The 16,145-nt window shown below is 54.8% G+C and overlaps 1 protein-coding gene across 1 annotated transcript in view; it reads left to right on the top strand.

The window, feature by feature from the left end:
* The first annotated feature begins 3,379 nt into the window (after positions 1 to 3,379).
* Positions 3,380 to 16,145, top strand: part of ARHGEF11 (Rho guanine nucleotide exchange factor 11) — an 82,529-nt gene continuing 69,763 nt past the window's right edge. Inside the window, 1 exon segment of the mRNA XM_028090086.2 lies at positions 3,380 to 4,185. Coding sequence (XP_027945887.2) covers positions 4,154 to 4,185 — 32 coding nt within the window. The 5' untranslated portion in view covers positions 3,380 to 4,153.

Genomic DNA, 16,145 nt, shown 5'->3' with positions numbered 1-16,145 from the left:
GCCTGTGCTTGATCTTTAGTCCTTACAACCTGCACACAGCAGGTCCCGGACCTAAAAAGGGATACACCACTACCCCCCAAACTCACTTCTTTGGACTCCTAGTCTAATGCTCTTTCCATTAACCAACCGCTGCTTCCAGCTTCCTACCACATAGTCTGTCTTGTGCCCAGTCTAATCTAAGCTATGTCTTTTTCTAAACCAAGACTTAAAATTTGCTTTAGTTAACTTCAGGTAACTCTATCCCGCTAACGCCGCCCCTTGCCCCATAGACTTCAAAGTGGAACATACAAAGAGATGCTTAGGTGTGCACGAGGAAAACATTTAAGAACATATACAGAGTAGTATTTAACTAGAGCAAAAATACTTGTCTAAGCTTTACTACTAATACCCATCTTTGACATACGGGCCAACCTAGCCCCCTCTCTGGGCCCGTGTTTCAGAAGTCATCTGTCCCGGGCCATGAGTGATGTGTTTCCAGGAACCAGCAGTCATGCTGCACATGGTTCAGACATTCATTTTCTTTATAATGTGATGCCATCTGCCAGACAAAAACGAGCCTGTTAATTGCTACAAACTTGACAATTCTTGGTAAAGACAGGGAGAATGACCATGAAAATCCTTGCTCTGCAGAGATTCACTGTTTATCTCCAGGGAAAGGCCCAACAAGAGATACTGAACATAGAGGAGATACACATTTTTACTTTACAAGGTCCTGTGTTGAGGATTAGCCAGCAAGAGGGTACTAGTGCTTACTTTCAAAAACAAACAGCAACAATCCACTTAATCTGTTCCTTCAAAGTGAACATGACCATCTATTAATGAGTGAGAAAGTCACACCTATGGAGAAAACATTTTGAAAATGTATGACTACAAATGCTCCCAATATCGTGATTTTTAAAATGTATTTATCAAAAGCAATGTGTGTCACCTATAAAACTTTTTTTAATCTTTTTAATTAAGCAAACCCTACGCCCAACATGGGGCTCGAACTCACAACCTCAAGACCGCGAGCCGCATGCTCTACAGCCTGGCTGGTGTCCCATCAGCTGTTAAAACTTTTGTCTGTACGCTTGAAAAACTAAGAAACAGAATTTTAAAATCTATAATTTGTTAAAATTATAAAATGCAACACCTTCCAACCATTCAAGGATTAATTGACTTAAAATGTTAATTTACTAGTTGAATTTCAATTAAAACCTTTGCATCGTGGTGAATGGACTGGAAAATGAATGTCATGATTTAATAAAGGCAATCAAGGATGCACTTCTTCAGTCTTAATCTACCTCTTTGACAATTATCTCTTCCAGTTAGAGAGCCAATGACATTCACTAAAAAGTAGGATTTGAAAAATGTACTTCATCTTGGGGCGCCTGGGGCTCTTGGGGTGCCTGGGGTGCTCATTGAGTTGAGTGCCCAACCCTTGACCTCAGCTTAGGTCTTGATCTCAGGGTCGTGGCTCCAGGCCCCACGTTGGGCTCCACACTGGGTGTAGAGCCTACTTTAAAAAAAATACATACTTCATCTTTATTTTGATCTTTTAATATTCTTACTTTAGGGCATGTTTTATAAGATACGTAATAAAACACGTGTACATAATTATTTTAAAATACTGCACCTATTAAGAAAGCAGAGTGTTTGGTGATCACAGGTTGGTCTGTCAGCACAGAGGGAATGTCCACACTTGGGAGCATGGTCTTTGCAGATCTGTGGGAAGGGAATAAACAAGGGGATAGTAGGAATTCCGACTGTGGTGCTTCAGATGCCAGCCGACCACCTATCTTCCTTAAGTTCTGACCTCGGAGGTGAGGGCAGTGGGTCTTCCTTGTATTTGCCAACTTGTAGCTTGTATAATTTAGGAGAAGCTCCTGGATTATTCCAATGGTCAATCGATGCTTATTAGTTTTTTCCTCTTGCAATTTGCAAACCTACCCCCGGTAACCTTGCTGGGGTCCCCCCCAACCCCCCCACACACGGCTCACGATGTGTGTGGTCAGTACAACGGACTCTGCGTAATTTCCCCCAGGAACAATCCAGGTGGCGTGGAAGGCAAAGAACCCCGCAAACAGCACGGCCTGCAGGGTGCCTTACAACAGCATTTACCTCGGCAAGAAGACCAAGTTCACTCCCCAGTCCTAGTGAAAAACTTCTCTTATCTTCATTATTTTTAACTGTAACGCTAGGGACCTTCTGACTAATGTCATGTAACCTGGAGAAATTTAGGAACTGTGATCCTATGAAAATAGAATCGGCCTTGAAAGGCTCTTCCATCGAGTCAAAAACACCACCCAGCTGGTACCAAAGCGCCCGAGAAGGCAGCAGCGGAGGGCCAGAACCAAGGGTCTCTGCCCCCACGCTGGGTGCGTGTCGGACGCGGGGAGGCCACGGAGACCGGGAACAGTTTGAGGAGCTCCCGGCACCCCGGAAGGAGGCCGCAGAGATTTCTGGAAAATACGAAGAGGACAGAGGTGGAGAGAGGGTGAGCTGCGGCGGGGGGAGCGCCGGGGCGGGAGAGAGGCGCGCCGGCGGGGAGGGGGCCGGGCGCCGGAGGAAGGGGGAAGGGGCACAGACAAAGCGGGGGAGGCGGCCCCGGGCCGAGGGAGAGGGAAAGGCGGGGGCGGCGTGCGCTGCCTCGGGGAGCCGGGGCCGGAGCCGGGGCGGCCGGCGGGCCGGGCGGGGAAAAGCCGGGGATCCCGCCGCGCCAGAGCCGGCTAGGCCGCGCGGAGAGAGGGCGGCGCGCTAGGGGCTGCGGGCCGCGGGGGGAGGGGGAGGGGCGCGGGGGGAGGGGCAGGGGGAGGGGCCGGAGGGGGGAAGGGCCCGGAGAGGAAGAGGGGAGGGCCTGGAGTGGGGGAGGGCCCGGAGAGGGGGAGGGCCGGGAGGAAGGGCAGAGGGGGGAGGGCCCGGAGGAGGGGAAGGGTCCGGGGAAGGGGAGGGGAGGGGAGGAGAGGGGAGGGGAGGGCCTGGGCGGGTGGCGGGGTGGGGGTGGGAGGGGAGGAGAAGGGTCCGGAGGAGGGGGAGGGGCCGGGAGTGGGGGAGGGTCCCGGGCGGGGGAGGGGCCGGGGGAGGGGCCTGCGGGCCGCGCCGCCGGAGCGGGGCCGGAGGGGGCGGCGCGGGCACGGGCGGCCGGCCGGGCCTGCGCCCCGAGGAGCGGCGCGCCGAGGGGGAAGGGCCCGGAAGGAGCCGCCGAGCCGCCTTCCGCGCGCGCCGGGCCGGAGCCGAGGCGGCTGCGGGCAAGCGGGCCGCGCGGGGCGGAGGGGAGCCGGGGCCGGGCCCCCGCGGGCCGGCGCGGAGGAGGCCGCGGGGCGGGCGGCGCGGGGACGCGAGCGGCGTCCGCGGTTGATGGCGGCCGGGGCGGCGGGCGGCGGGCGCGGGGCGCGGAGAGGCCGGGGGCCCGGTGGGCGTGAGGCGGGGGCGCCGCGCTCCTGCTCGGTGCCGTCGGCTCAGTGAAGGGTTTCCAAACCTTTCACGTAAAAGCTGTTTTTGTTGTTGTTTTTTAAGGAGCTCCATAACCGTGGTCGCAGGGCCGCCCCGGACTTGAAGGGGTGCCGCGGCGCACGTCCCGTTGTATGCTTTCATTTATTTCCCCGCCGAGCGCGCGGCCCGGGGCCTCCCCCGGTGCCGGTTCGGACCGGCCCTCCGCGGCCCCTGCCCTGGCGTCGGCGTCGCCGTCGTGCTGAGCGCGGGGGGACCCGGCACGGCCCCGCCGGCCACCGGGCGCCCGCCTGCGGGAGGACAGCTGCGGGAACGGCGTCTCGAGCATGGGCTTCATCTGTAGTTTGCAGTGAAGACTGATATTTTGAAGGCACATTCTTTCTGTGATTCATGTCTTAGCCTATAGCGCTAACCTTGAAGAGATTTGTGGTTGGGTTTTGGGTTTCTAAGAAGGTCATAGTTTTTCTTCTTTTTCTTTCGGTTTTTTTCCCCGACGGGGGAGGGGCGGGGGGATGAGAACGGACACCATGCTCGCTGGTACAAGTAGAATGGAGCCTGAGTTCCCAGGGTCCTGAGAGCCAGCAGAGAGCATTCGAGCATCGGAGCATCCGACCGTGAGGTTGGGAGGCCCTCCTCCCACCTTTCTTAAAAATTGCAGCCGACTCAGCCCCGATCAAGACATCAAAACTGCAGGATCCTAGCTCCGCGAAGACACTGAGAAACCATGAGTGTGAGGTTACCCCAGAGCATAGACAGGTAGGTCTGCTAATAATGTGCTTTCCAACAGCTTCTTAACCAAAGACTGGGAGGGAGGGTGGTGCATTTCAGTAAAAGGTTGCAAAGGAAGGGTCGGGGTGCCAGCACGGGTCTCTGGGGACTGTGCCGGCCTGTGTGTTTATGTGTCCTCTGTGTGTGTCCCTGTCCTGATTCGGTGCTTTTTAAAGACGAGCAATAAACAGTGAAGCCAGGAGAGGAGAGATGGGGGAAGTGCCCCCCTCAGTCTTTTGACTTTTGCCCAGCTACAGGCTGAATTTGGGCCCCTAACTTGCAAGTTTAGGGGGCGGGAGGCGGCACAAGCCTGGTCACGTGAGTCCCCAGGGTGGTTTGGGACTGGCTTTAGGTGTTGAGCTACTGGGGGAAGGGCCCTGGGAGGGGCGGGGGCCTCCACCGGCTGGTTGCTACAGAGTGGTGGGGCTTGGTGATGGGGTGGATTCCATTTTCTTGGCCTGACTGATGGGACACAAGCACCCTTTGCACCCATACAGGTCTAGATTTTTGCCAGTGACTGATAATGGCTCCAAAATGCACAGGTCGCATTAGAATTTCTTCTTCTCCAAGCTTAGGGTTTAACTTGAGACCTGCTGACCGGCGGATGCACTAAGGTTTAATCTTCCAAGCCATCCTTAATAAGCTTGACTCTGCAAGATGGGCCTTCCCTCTGCCTAGAGCTAGAGAGAGTCGTTTTGGGCTCTCAGGCCGGATGGGCAGAGTCGCTGGTCCTTGGAGTCCGAGCCCAGGATCCAGCCCCCTCACCAGCCTCTGGATCACGGGGGCTGCAGTTTACAACCTTATGAGGTGTCTGCCTCCCCAACCCCCCCCAACCCTTACTCCTTAAGAATCTTAAGGTTGTTTTGAGGGGGCTGCACACATCCTAACTGGGTGGATGGGTGGTTGGAGGACTGAGCAAGCAAATGAAAGCACTGGACAGTGTTGCTGGAGAGGTAGGGAAGAGCGGGGAGCCGTGGTCTCTCCATGCCAGTTAACCTTTGATCATCCGTGCCAGTGGTAATTTCTTTTTGGCTGTGGAATGTGACGTAAATATAATCCCTCCCAAACACTGGTCTCCGTATCGCCTCCGAGTGCTGTTCAGACCGGTTCAGCAGCCCTCCACCTGGGCCCTGACTTGGCAGTGGGGTGAAGGCAGCCGGCCACAAAGGGCATAAAGTGTGTGTCCCTTCCCCTTGCCTTTGGCCTCCCTGCAGTTCGCATCTTGTAAAGGGAGGCCCGAGGTGCGTCAAGGTAGGGGGGTGACATGGTTACGTGGCCACCTTCTCTTTTCGTCGTGCTGGAGTTTGGGAATTAGCGCACCTGCCTTTTGTGAGATGTGGATGGTGAGTGATTTCTCTGAAATCAGGGATGTGAGCAGAAGGAAACCCAGGTTTGGGGGTGCAAGGAGGAGGCCATGAGGGCTCGGAGCTGATGCGAGATGCTCCTCTGGGAGCTCGTATGTCCTCACCGTCTGTGCGGATGCGGATGGCGTGGGACATGACCCCAAGTGCTTTCATAGAACAGGTCTCATCTGAGCCTCACAGCGTTTCTGTGAGGCAGACAAGGTGGAGGTTATTATTCCTGTTGTACAGTGGGGGTCCTTGGGGCCCAGGGAGGACACCTGGCTTGCCCAGTGCCATCTTGCTGGACTAGTGGCAGAATCTGAGCCCAAATGCACGTCTTCTAACCCAGGCTCTTTTGCTTGCCCCACGCTGGCTAACTGGGTTTGTGTGTTGGTCCTGTGGACTGTGGTTTCCATGTCTCCTTTTGACAGTAGGATAAGATGTTCTCCGGTATTCCATTTGCACTTATGTTTTCAACAGTCTTGGGGCCGACTTATGTTTTCAACAGTCTTGGGGCCGGCGCCGTCATTTCTGTAGCAAAGCACCCATTTGTCCTGTGGGGTAATGTAACTTTGCAGACTGAGAGGGTTCCCTGCCTCTGTCCCATCAGAGGCTCAGGTCCCCTTCTAGATATCTTACCCCTTAGGCTGCAGGCTCTTTCTGCTGGACCTTTTGACATCTCAGGTTTAAGACTCTGTGGATTTTAAAGAACTCCTAAGTTTAGGAGATTGAGCAGAAGGACGTGCTCCAGATTGTGGAGTCAGGGATTCTCACACAGTCCATCGGTGTGCCGCGTAGAGAGTCTAGTGGAAGGCGCCCAACGAGTGTTTCAGAAAATCAAAGTACGTGACTCTTGCTTGCCATGGGTGCACAGTCTAATTGGGGAGCGAGGGAAGGGTAGGGTTCCCGAAGAAGACCGAGGAACAGTGACACTCGACAGTAAGTCCTGGAAAAGCAGGGACTGTGTCCCCTTTGCTCCGCAGTGGGCCTGTGGTGAGCATTCCATCAGTACGGGACACGTGAGTGCAGGATGAGCGAGCGTGTCGGCAAGTGTAAATTCTTCCATTTCAGAGTGTTTCAGCACTCCTGGGTTGGTTGCCCACGTAGTCAGAGCAAGGTCAGAGAAGGCCTCCGAGGTGGTGTGTATTCCCTAGGGAGGAGCCATGTGACAGAGAAGGCTTGTGGCCCAAAGTAAACCTCTGGAATATTTCTTCAGAAGCGTCTTTAACCCCCTCTCGGGAACTGACACCTGGGTCCAAAGGAACGAGAAGTGTTTGTGACGAATCTTGATCTTTCTGTATTGATTGGTCGTCCCTGACACGCAGGTTCATGGAGCTGCTCCAGCCTCTGCCCGTTTTGTCCACAGACAGCTTATTGTCCGTGGACACCTGTTCTTCTCAAGAGTTTCTGAAAGCGTGTTTGATGCTGCAAGCAGAGATAAGGACACTGAGTTACTTCTGCGGGGCTGGTGATGAGTTTTGCTAAGCCGTCTCTGTCCACTGCCTCATCTCCAATGGCAGATGGTTCCAAGCTGGCCAGGTGGGTTAGGTGTCTGCATCCGTGAAACCGCTGTCCTCCGTGCAGAGTCCCATAGCCCTGTGGGCCAGCCCAGATGAGGAAGCACTAGATTTAAGCCAAGAGGTCCTGGTTTGAACCCTGGCATTCCCCTTAACTCCGTGACCTTGAGCAGGCCACGTACCTCCTCTCATTTCCTCCAGGGCGAAGCAAGGGTTCCTGTATATGAAAGGCCTTCCGGTTCACAAACACTTTCACGCTGAGTGTCATTTGAGGATTATAACATTTGTTGCATCTCCTGGGGCTGTTGGAGCAAATCAAATAAGATCATATATATCTTACTTTTTTTTTTAAGATTTTTTATTTATTTATTTGACAGAGAGACAGCAAGAGAGGGAATACAAGCAGGGGGAGTGGGAGAGGGAGAAGCAGGCTTCCTGCTGAGCAGGGAGCCTGATGTGGGGCTCAATCCCAGGACCCTGGGATCATGACCTGAGCCGAAGGCAGATGCTTAGCAACTGAGCCACCCAGGCGCCCCAAGATCATATATTTCAAATTGCTTTCCAAGCTGTAAAACTGTGAATTTCAGGCAGTAAACGTCTGAGTTTGGTTTAGCCTCATGCACCACTTTCTTCTGAACTAGCCCCAAAGAGAGTTTGAGTAACTGAAGGATCGTTGCATTGTTCTGAAGCATTTGACCAGAGTGAACAGGCTTTGTGTGGGGATGAGCCTGGGGTTGGAAGGGAGCGTTGGGTGATGGTCCTAGAAGAATATGAGAAACAGAAGCGCCTTCCCAAGAATTTTGATGAATGGGAGAGGCTGCAGTTACCTTGGCTGCCTTAGACAGGAATAGAGAGGATGTGTTTAGTGATCTCTGGCCATTCCCAGTTCAAAATAAATCCAGACCCAGCAACCGTCCTTATCAGGAATCTGAGGTTGAATGTAACCTTTCCCCTTTCTAGAAGAGGCGCAATCTTAGGTGAGGTTGGGGGGGGGCAAGGAGGGAGGGTGGTCGTAGGTCCTAGGAATGAGCCTTGGGTTTCAGGGAAGGTCTGCAGAGAGGATTTGCTGGAAGCCCAGACTGGGCTTATCTAGAAAGGGAGGGGGTGGCTCCTGGAACTCTTCCCACCTTGGTTGCAGGTTTTTGTTTTTGTTTTTTTTTAAGATTTTATTTATTTATTTGACAGAGAGAGACACAGCGAGAGAGGGAACACAAGCAGGGGGAGTGGGAGAGGGAGAAACAGGCTTCCCACTGAGCAGGGAGCCCGATGCGGGGCTCGATCCCAGGACCCCGGGATCATGACCTGAGCTGAAGGCAGACGCTTAACTGAGCCACCCAGGCACCCCTGGTTGCAGGTTCTTATTGAGCCCTGGGCCCTAGAATCCCCATTCAGCTGAGTTTAGAGGGTTGATCTCCCATTCAGAGCTACAAATAATAAGCCCCCCGCAGTGCTGAGTCTTCTCCAGAACTACCCTTGTCCTGTCTGGGGTGAGATGAGAGGTGGCCGTGGATTTGCGTGGATTTTGATGCATAATTACCGTTATGGGCAGGAGCAGGCTAAGCTTAACTTCAAATATTCAAAAACATTTCTGAAAGAGCACCCTTTGATTAACAAATTTATTTAGCTTTTTTTTTTTTTTTAATCTGTCAGACTACGGTCAGAGTTCCTGCCATCCATTTACAAGAATACATAAAAAATAGGAAAAGTTAAATGACAGTATGATTTCATCAAAAATATAGAAGATTCTATGAAGGGCAATAGCCAACTCCCAAATTAGCATAAAGACAAAGGAGTCCTGGAAGCTCCTAACCTGCACTGGTTGGAGTTTGGAAGCTTTGGGGGGCGCTCCCCGGCCCGCCCTCTGAAGGTCTGGGATTCAGATGCTGAAAGGGCTTCGCTCGGTGTGTGGTCCCGGAGGACATGAGGGCTGAGGGGTCATTTTCATCTGTGTTGCAGATGTGTCCAGTGCTCAGTGGCCCCTCAGAGGCGGTGCCACACGGTATGTGGCGAGGACCCCTTCAGGGTCTCAGACTTGCCTCCGCTACAATTGAAGCTCATTTCGTTCTTTTAATCCTGACTTCAGCGGAGGCCCTAAAGTGTCCCTCCGTCATCTTTACTGACTTCTTCAGGATTTCTCTTCTCGTTGTAAGGAACGGTAAACTAAGGCACGAATGCACCAGGAAGGAGCTTTGAGAAGTCAGAGCAGGTGACTTCCTGCACTTCCTCCGCCACTATGTGCAGCTACTCTAAAATGGTCTGATGGGACCAAGGTCACCGGTCATGGCCTCCGGTCACAGAGGGGACCTGGTGGCTCCAGCAGCTTTCCAGGGGACGCCTCCCCGTGATCTGGGCAACTTACAGCCAGTCTGCTGCACAGCCAACATTTATCACCGAGCCGCTCGCCTCGCTCAGTTCTCGGTGTTCTGGCAGATAATGTGCAAGAATGTGGCGCTTACATTCTTGGTGCGAAAGGTTATTGGTGAAACAGCAGGAAACAATGCAGGGATAGTACGTAATTGTTGAATCTCGATGTGTACCAGAAGGTACATTTAGAGAAGAGCAGAAGGTTGGTGCCAAGGAGAGCAGCCAGGAGGGGGTGGTTAGAAATTGGGAAGAGGGGCACCTGGGTGGCTCAGTCGTTAAGCGTCTGCCTTGGGCTCAGGTCATGGTCCCAGGGTCCTGGGATCGAGCCCCGCATCGGGCTCCTGCTCGGCGGGAGGGCTGCTTCTCCCTCTCCCACTCCCCCTGCTTGTGTTCCCTCTCTCGCTGTCTCTGTCAAATAAATAAAATCTTTAAAAAAAAAAAAAAAAGAAATTGGGAAGAGACGCGGGGGCCTCATCAGACAAGGGGACAACCTGGGCAAAGGTCAGAATGGCAGGATTGTTGGTCTTTGTGGAGAGGACAGAGTAGGCTGTGGAGGTGGACAGGATGGGGGGATGAAGATGTTGGGAGCTGGGGAGGTTCCTGTGTTCCAGGGTAACAGAAACAGTGTTCACAGAGAGAATGCTGACACTGATTCAGAGATGGGACAGTGCCTGGGGCTGGGAGGCCCCGGGGGGGTTTCGCAGCAGTCTTGGCGAAAGGCAATGTTGAAGAGGGGCAGGATCTGAAAGACATTTTGGAAGGAAAATCAACAAGGTCTGTTAAGTCTGAATCAAATTTGATTCCCAAGGTTTTGAGGCTGGGAGAAGGGTCGGGCTGTTGCTAGAGAGACCACCGCCCGTTAGTCCCGCCTCCCATGGGTGCCCAGCAGTGGGCTGACTATGGCACAGCCAGTGAGACTTACCCCACTAGTATGTCCCTTCGACCCTTCGGTTGGGCCTCCTCCACCAAGTGGTTGTGGTTCTTCAGGGAGCCCTCCTGGGGGGAGCGGGGAGGGGAGCTGGGTCTGGGAGATCCCTTAGGAAACTGGTCCCGATCTGAGGAGGTGGGCGGGTGTTTGGTGGATCTCCATGAACTGGTCACAGAGCAACCCCACACCAAGCCCCAGGGTGCTAGGACCAGAGTTCCAGAGTCCAGGATCTTGAGCGAGAGGGTCTTTGTGGGGCCCCCGCTCGGCCACTAACTAGCTGCGTGGATTCTGTGGTGCCTGACTTGGTGGGTGTTGGGAAGGCGGTTGCTTGGGCGAGGACCCAGCCTGGCCTGGGCTCTGCTCAGCTGCCACGGAACACCTGGGGCTGGAGGCTCCGGCCTGGGCTCGCCCTAAACTAGGGACCGGCAGACCTGGCCCTGGGGTGCGCGGGGTCTCATCCTCACAGCGTCCCTTGCCAGACAGCCTCAGTGTCTTTCCTTTCCAGCCCAGACTCCACAGCTGGGGTTTGTGGCTCCTCCCTTCTGTTCAGCCCCCTCTGACCGTTGCAGGTCTTCTCCCCGGGCCCCCCACCGGCTTCCTGGGCCCCCACGCCTCCATCCGCACCTGTACATGGGCGTTCTCCTTCTCCTCACCGCTGCAGGGAGACCTTTGCTGGCTCACAGCACAGACCGCGACATTTCTGTCATTGAGCATTCCTTTTGCGCACACACAGAGAAGTTGGACTCTGTTATCTTCTATTGGTGTGTGTAGAATAATTTATGTAGAGGTTCGAGCAGAATGCCTCGCCCCTGGTACGCTGTGGTAAGTGCTGGTGTCCTTTGGTTCTTTCCATGTCGTGTGTTGGTGATTGTGCCTTCGGTTGCCCAGGGTTCGAAGCGATGTCTGTTCGTCCTTCGGGATTGCTTCCCGGTGCCCTGTCAGTTTGCAGAGCGCAAGCCTGCCTGCTGCTGGCTACCTTCACCTGCAGCTCCTTCCGGACATTTCCAGTCCCCAGCCTGCCTAGCCAAGGGTTTCAAGAAAGCAACTCTAAACATTGCTGCCAGGAACGGAGACCAAGAATTCCCCTTGTTCTTAGTGGTTCTAGGTCTTGGGCACTTGGTATTTCTTGTAGGGACAGAGCATCCTTGTTGGGGTTGCTGGCCTCCAGTGGCTCAGAGCTCGGGAGAGTTCCCCCTCGGCGGCCTGGTTTCCGGGCTGCCTTTTCCCGCAGGGGTCTGACGGCACTGGGCCCACCCTGCTATTGTCCCGCCTGCCCCAGGCTGGCCCCATTCATTTCCCAGAGCAGACTGCCCTGCAGAGAAAGGCCACTGTTGTTCTAGGGGAGGTGGTGGAGAGAGTGTAGTAAGTAGCTTTGTGAATGGGACCTTGTATGAGACTGAGCCGCAGACCCTTTCTCCTCAGGCTCTGGGGTTGGGGGCAGGAACCACTCGGCTTCCAGTGTCTTCACAGCAACAGGGCTGAGGTTTAGGAGTGTCCGTGCCATCTGTCAGCTAAGAAGTGGTCGACTTCGTGAATCTTCAGGCCCCGGGGTTCAATGTGAGTAAGCTGCATGCTGTGCCCTCCAGGAGCCCGTGGCTGGGGGCGTGACAGCACCCTGAACTCTTCTGTGACTCCAGCTGAAGCACATGGGAGGGACTCTGGGGAGTGTTTCCTGGAGGAAGGGACTTTAAATGGAGGTCTAAAACTGAGAGCCGGGCTTGAGAGGGCCCGTCCAGGCAGAGGGGGCACGCATCAGAGGCCTGACCGCTAGAGACAGCATGCTGCGGCGGGGTGGCGGTTCGCCATGGTCTGTCCTGAGACCACAGAACAGTAGATCCGTGAACCTGGACAACAGGAAGGATCCGGGGCCTGGGGACCGTGGAACCCTGTGTTAGGGCATTTGAACTCTATCCTGAGGGCCACGGAGCGCCATCACCAGACGTATGTCGGGAGCGACACAATTGGATGCACTTTGGAAAACCGCGTCCCTGCGGCTTCAGTGGAGAGGGGCAATGGGGGCAGGGAGCCGTCGCTGCAGGTGGAGAAGGACGGGTGGGGGACTGAGCAGGTGGCTCTGTGGGGGCGGACGACGCCCCTGTTCTTGGCATGGGTGTGGGGTGGGGGGGGTCCCCCTCGATGAGCGCCAGAGGGATGGGTCGCACCCCTCTGGGGCAGAGCCAAGGGCAGGTGCTCGGTGCAAGCCGGCACCTGGGTGTGGTGGGCCGGGGTGGAGAAGCGCACATGGGCTGCCCACACGTCTCGGTGAGACAGAGGGGCGGGGTCCCACAGAAGAGGCTCACGGGGGAGCGGCAGAGAGGCAGAAGGCCAGCAGGGTCAGATGCCCCCACGGGGGGAGCCGGGGGCCATAGAGGAGAGAGAGAGAACTCAGGCAGGAGCCAGAGAAGAAGAGATGAAGCAACGGAGATAGACCGTCTAGTCTGAACTTTTACAAAGTTTGCTCAGGAAGAAGCGGAGGAAAGACGTAGCTCCCGGTCCCTGTCAGTAGGACTTTGAGTTAACTTTTCCAAGGCAGGACCGGCTGCCTGAGGTGGAGCTTGCCCTGGGAGGCATGCAGCAGAGGGCTAGAGACTCGTTCCCTTACACCCACCATTTCTGAGTCCGTGAACTTGGACTGGGGTTGGGCCCGAGCACTTGCATCTTTCATGACCTCCCGGGTGGTGCCTGCGCGGGTGTAGGCATGGGTCAGTGGACCGTGGTCGGTGCAGGACACGACCTGCCAGTCCCTGTGGGTTTCCTAAACCCCACTCCAGGCCTCTGGATCATCTCAGTGCACGGCAGAAAGCCGGAGGAGATCCTGGTTCTCCCAGCAGGGCGTGGGCCAGGCCTGATGGCTCTGCTTCTGCTTCCGCTCTGGCCTCTCCCCAGTTCTGAACTTGGAACCTGACAGGGTGAGAAAGGATTGCATGGGGCCTGGGGGCAGAGACCCCTCCCCTGTCAGATCACACTGCACAGCGCTTGATTTGGGATATGGGGATTTTTTACGTATTCAGCACATTCATCAGATACATACTAATGTGAGGAAGTGTTCTCAGCACTGGGCATACGCTGGGACTAGAGGCTGTTGGGGAAGACAGACAAGTAAGTAGCTTGTTATTTATGATGCAGACGTAAGTGAATTTAGTAAAAGCTGGGTTCATAACTGTCAAGGCGAAATGAGAGATCAGTTGAGAGAGTGGTCAGCGTGTCCAGTAGGGAGGCCGTGGGTGATGGAGAGAGGGATGGAAGTTTCAGGACCCAGGAAGGAGTGCCTGGATGGTGCCCCTCTGTTCTGTGCAGTATGATGCATCGTTTGTAGAGCGGTTTTGTCCCTTGTCTCATGGGGGCCGCCGGCAGGGATTTGCATTCACTCGTTGCAGACAGGGAAGCAAGCCCAGAGAGGCTTTAGTGATTTACCCGAGTCTATGCACTAGTAAGGGACGGAGCTGGCATTAGAGCCCAGCATAGCATCCCCGCAGAGCAGAGCACTGTCCCATTTCCCTCACCCCTGGGCCTGCTGGGCATGCGCATCCTGGGAGGGAGCCAGGCTCTTCCCAGTAAGCGCTCCCTGCGTGGCCCACTCGGGACTGTCCTGGAAGCAGGGAACTCCACCCCCCTTCTGCCTCCTGCTTGGTTCCTGACCAGAAGAGGATGGCACGCGGGTGGGGGCCAGGTGGGTTGGGGGGGGTGACGGGAAGAACACAGTGTCCTCAGAGGTCACTCTGTGCTCGACCACATGGTGTGGCACCTCCGAGCTGCTCAGGAGCTTCTCTGTGTCTGTGGTACTGGGACTGTGTCCCAGGGGGGAGGGGGGAGTTTTCCTGAATGAAGGGATGCAATCTTTATTTAAAGATTTTATTTTTAAGTCATCTCTACACCCAGCGTGGGGCTCAGACTTACAACCCTGAGATCAAGAGTCACACGCTCTACCAACAGCCATGAGCCAGGCACCCCGGCAATTTTTTCATTAGCAGCTTTATAGAGGATAATTCACATACCTAAAATTCACCACATTAGAGTGTACAGTTCAGTGTTGTTTAGCATATACCCTTGCTAATTTTGGAAAATTTTCATCACCCCAAAGAACCCTTGTGCCCACAGCGGTCGTTCCCCACTGCCCCTCCCTCAGCCCCAGGCAACCATTAATCTCCTTTCTGTTTCTGTGGGTTCATTTATTCTGGACATTTCCTGTAAAGGGAATCCTACCGTCTGCGGCCTTTTGTGCCTGGCTTCTTTCCCTTGGCATGATCTTTTCAGGGTTCATCCACGTCCTGGCGTGTGTCAGCGGTTTGTTCCTTTTTGTGGTCGAAAGTGCTCCGCCGTGCGGGAAGGCCACCTGTCTGTCCGTTCTTCGTTGGCGGGCACCTGGCTTGCTCCTGCTTCCCACTGGTGTGAGCAGTGCCGCTGAGGACATCACGTGTAGGCTTTTGTGGGGACATATGTTCTCATCCCTCTTGGGTCTACACCTGGGGGTGGGGGAGGGATTGCTGGATCGACTGTAGCTCCCTATGCCGTGTTTTAAGGAACTGCCAAACTGCTTTGCAAAGTGGCTGCACCATTCTCTGTTCCCACCAGCGCGCTCTGCGCATCTCCGAGCCTCGGAGCCCCACGTCCTCGCAAGTGCTTGCTGATGTCTGTCTTGACCGGGGCCGTGCTCGCGGGCGTGAGGTGCGTTCTCCCTGTGATTTCCACGGGTGTCTCCTCCGTGACAACTCATGTCGAGCGTCTTTTCATGTGCTTGTTGGCTGTTTGCATATCTTTAGACAAATGTCTGTTCAAACCCCTTGCCCGTTTTTGTTTGGATTATCTGTTTCTTTATTGTTGAGGAATGCAAACTTACCCTCGCTGGCCTCAGTTCCGTCATAAAATGGGAGAGTGGGATTTGATGTCTGAGATGCACGTCCCCACGTTCTCTGTAACAGTCATCTTGCTGATCTGGGACTCTGAGCTTTGTTTTCGCTCTGGGATCTTGCCGCTGCTGCTTTGGTTATTTACCCCAGAGACTGAGTTGTTTGGGAGCCCTGTGAGCTCAGTTACTTTGGAAAAGTGTGCTCCCAACAGGGGTCAGAGTGTGTGTGTGTGTGTATGTGTGTGTGTGTGTGCGCGCGCGCGTGCGCGCGCACGTGTTTGTTCCAGAACAGTCTGAGGAATGGTGCTTAATAGGTAAGAAGCACAGAGGAGTGGGGGATGGGAAGGTAGCTGGAGAGGTAGAGAAAAGAATCTCCAAACGCGGTAACCATGAAGTGCTCCTTCCTTCAACTGCGAAGAGTCCTGGCAGATGCGAAACGGATGCTCTCTCAGCGTCTGACCTGCTGGCGACCCGCGCAGCCTCCAGACCAATGCTCGGTCATCAGGGCACCTCCCCGAGAGTCTGCTTCATTTCATTTCCTGTCTTGGTGAGCTTTATTAGGATTGCTGTGGCAAGAACCAGGATGCAAAGCAGGCAAAGGCTAAGAACTCACATAATATAATAACCCTGCGGCCCTGAGCATCTGTAGGGTGCTTCCCCTCCGCGGAGCACTCTCCACCTGTCATGTACTTTAACCTCACCGTGGGCGTGTGATGGGAGCCTGGGGTGGATGAGGGAGGTTGACCTGGTTTCCCTCTCCCCCGTCCCCCCTCGGACCTGGTGGCCCCAGGACACACTGTTTGAACAGCTCCTTCCCGTGTTGGAATTGCTTCCCTTCTGATTCAGCTTTACTCCTCTGTCTTCTCACGAATGGGGGATCTTCCCTCCCTGGGGGACCCGCTCGTCCATATGGCTGCCCCGTCTGTCCTCATCATCAGGTGGAGAGCGTT

The sequence above is a fragment of the Eumetopias jubatus genome, unplaced genomic scaffold (assembly GCF_037043125.1).
Source record: "Eumetopias jubatus isolate StellerSeaLion01/CBP00866 unplaced genomic scaffold, mEumJub1_p1.0 scaffold_12, whole genome shotgun sequence".
In the NCBI taxonomy this organism is placed as follows: Eukaryota; Metazoa; Chordata; class Mammalia; order Carnivora; family Otariidae; genus Eumetopias; species Eumetopias jubatus.
This window is presented reverse-complemented; position numbering and strand designations above follow the sequence as displayed.